General features: G+C 36.7%; 1 protein-coding gene across 1 annotated transcript; it reads left to right on the top strand.

The window, feature by feature from the left end:
* Positions 1 to 2,709: 2,709 nt before the first annotated feature.
* Positions 2,710 to 3,267, top strand: LOC126721282 (uncharacterized). The gene has a single exon (XM_050424334.1). It carries the CDS (start codon positions 2,710 to 2,712, stop codon positions 3,265 to 3,267), a length of 558 nt encoding a protein of 185 aa, XP_050280291.1.

Raw genomic sequence — 3,267 nt, 5'->3', positions numbered from 1 at the left:
AGGCCACGTGAGTGACATGACCATTTGGGGGAAAAAACTTAGGTGCTCCGGGAAAAAATTTTCCTCACTAAAATTCGTCACTGAAACTACATTTTCTTGTAGTGTTTCTCCAAACGGAAATTCAACTTGTAATAGGATTCTTTGACCTATTTAAAAGCTCTTTAGGGCAAAATTCAGGAGGGAGCTGCCATAGAACATAATTTAGGTTTTTGTAAATTTTTTTTTTTTTATACAGTTTTTAGAGTTTTATTTGTGTTATAACTTGCTAGAAGACTTGTTAAGGCAAGGGGGTGAACCAAACCATTTATTGGTATGTTCTTAAAAATAATTTATTGGTTTTAATGCTTATGCTTTTTTGTTTTTGATTGATTTACTCATCAAGAAAAGTGTCTATTTCTATATAATTATTTGAATATTTATCATAGACTTTGGGTACGTTAAATGCTTAGTATTCCCTGAGAACTAATTCACTAGTTTTATTTTGCCTAAAATCAATCAATTTTCATGAAACTACCTTAAACAATTCATTCTTGAGTTTTTATTGTTAAATCATCCAAATAAAATCATCCTTCGTATGAATTTTGGTTGAGCTATAAAATAAATATTGTTAAGACCACCAATAGATGTGTTGTGTATAGATCCATAAACCTTTGTGCCTTAATATATTGTTATCTTCTTTCAATTTAAATTAATTTTACTAAACCATCAAAAATCTCTTCAATTAAACTTTATTATTTTAGTTTTATTCTCTTGTGGTTTGCTAATTAATTCCATTTTTCCTGTGAGTGCCTTAATATATTATTATCTTCTCTCAATTTAAATTAATTTTACTAAACCATCAAAAATCTCTTCGATTAAACTTTATTATTTTAGTTTTGTTCTTTTGTGATTTGCTAATCAATTCCCTTTTTCCAGTAGTTTTGACCTCGGATTTATCGAGTTATTACTTCGTGACAATTCTACACTTAGGAGTTATGTAAGTCACAGTAGTTACATTCACAATTGTATATCTAGTCATGTACAATAATAAAGGGAAGTTGAATTGGTTTTGGATTACAGGTCTCTTCTAGGTCGACAATGGCAAGTCTATCCTAGCCATATATGGAGAAAACCAAATTCATGTGCATGCCAATCTTTTGGTGAAGCAGGGAACATCTCTACATGAGCGAGACAGATCTTCTTATATGATCCATTTTGTTCCTCGCACTTGTTAGGGTAGTTTTTGTTGTAATTGGCTAATTCTTTGACAAAAAACACTTTATTTGTATTTGGGTAGATTTAGGATGGTTTAGTACTTCAAGGAACCGATGTTCAAGTCTAGTATTGAAGCCATAAAAGTCTGACCAAGAAACAAGTGAAGATGTGCTGCTTATTAAAGCTTAGCAGAATCCAATCTATCGAGATTTAGTTTTGAAGCTCGATAGAAGCTTGACAGCAACAGTATCTGTCGAGAATTATGAAATCAGGATTTCCAAATATGATTACACGCATATCCTTGAGTATTTGTGTAGGGTTTCTTTTCTCACAACCCTAGACATATATAAGGATTATTTTAGAGTCGTCTCAAGGTTGCCCAAGTCATTCCAAGCACATATGCATATTGTGACCGGAGACATATTGCTCTAAGTTCATCTTTCTCTTGTGAAAACTGCTGCATTTGTAAGCCTAGGGTTTTGTGACTAAGAAGCTTTTGATCTTCATGTTGATGAACTGAAGTACTTTGTAGCCAACATCTTTCTCAAGTTGGAGTGTTAGTCACGTACTGTGATTCGTGCATTAAACGGAGAGATTGTCGCTACATTACAAGTCCAATTAGGTATTGGGATAAGGGTTCAACTGTAAGTTGGTATTAGGTACTGAGATTCTTTTTACTTGTAACCACTTGTTTTGATAATAGAGGATTCTAGATAGTGGTGACCTAAAAATCATCCGGTAGGGTTTTGCCTTAGAGGTTTTCCCCATTCATAAACAAATCACCATATCAAATTTAATTTTTGCTGCACTTAGTTTATTTGGTGATTTGTTTATGCTACTACGTGATTGCATGTTAAGTTGGATTAATTAATTAACTCGGATAATTAATTAATTAATTTACCTCAAGGGTATTGGGAGATGTTTAATGAGATAGATGGAGATTTCAAAGATGTGGCCATAAGGATGTTCAAGTTCGGACTCCCTACGGACCATGAGCTGAGGAAGTCTTTAACTAGAAAGCCTGCATGCAGCATGTGCCAGTTGATGGATCGTATTGATGAGTACAGGCGAGTCGAGGAAGACCAACAGTAAGGGGCCAAAGTGAATACTCCTGACCGAAGAGATTACAAGGTGGATAGGTACAACAGTAGTACGGTGAGAAGGGATTTTCTAGGGTTTGGAGGACAGTCCACCATGCAAGTAGTTAATACAGTTTTTAGGGAGCCTGTGCATCAGATACTAGAAAAAGTAAAGAATGATCTATACTTTAAATGTTCGAATAAAATGGGAGGACATCCATCTCAGTTCAATCAAAGTTTGCATTGTCAGTATCATTAAGACCGTGTGCACACTATTGAAGACTGCAAAACCTTACAGGATTTTCTAGAGCAGTTGGTCAAGGCTGAGAAATTAAAGCAGTTCTTGTCTTAGTCATTTGCACAAGGGGGAAAGATCGGGCCAACCCCTCATCGGGAGAACTATCTACGGCCATCCTTGGGGACAATCAATGTGATTATGGCAGCTCCAGGTCGAACAAGTATATATCAATCTGAGGTGATGTCTGTATCAAACTTGCACAGAGAAATTCTCACCCCTAAGGCTAAGCGAGGGAGGATGCAAGCCCGACCAACTCTTAGTTTATTGGATGAAGATAAGGCTGGAACTCATCAACCCCACGATGATGCGTTGGTAGTAACGATTCAAATTGGGGGTTATGATGTGAAGAGAGTCTTAGTAGATCAGGGTAGTGGGGCAGAGATCATGTACCCTAATCTATACAAGGGACTAGGGGTTAAGCCAGAGGATTTGGACAGTTACAATTCACCCTTGGTGGGATTCGATAGGAAGATAGTTGTCCTTAAGGGTATGGTTAAGTTGCCTATTCAGATGGGTTCTAGAGTAGTGGAAGTGAATTTCATTGTGGTGGAGGCATATTCACCTTATACAGCCATTTTGGCGAGACCATGGCTTCATGCCATGAAGGCTGCGTCTTCAACTTTGCATCTAAAGGTGAAGTACCCCTCTGGGGAGCAATTTGAAGAACTTGTTGGGAGCCAGGCCATGGCACGGTAA

This window comes from Quercus robur, chromosome 4, assembly GCF_932294415.1.
Source record: "Quercus robur chromosome 4, dhQueRobu3.1, whole genome shotgun sequence".
Classification (NCBI taxonomy): Eukaryota; Viridiplantae; Streptophyta; class Magnoliopsida; order Fagales; family Fagaceae; genus Quercus; species Quercus robur.
Note: the sequence above shows the minus strand (reverse complement) of the source record. Positions and strands in the feature narration are given on the sequence as shown.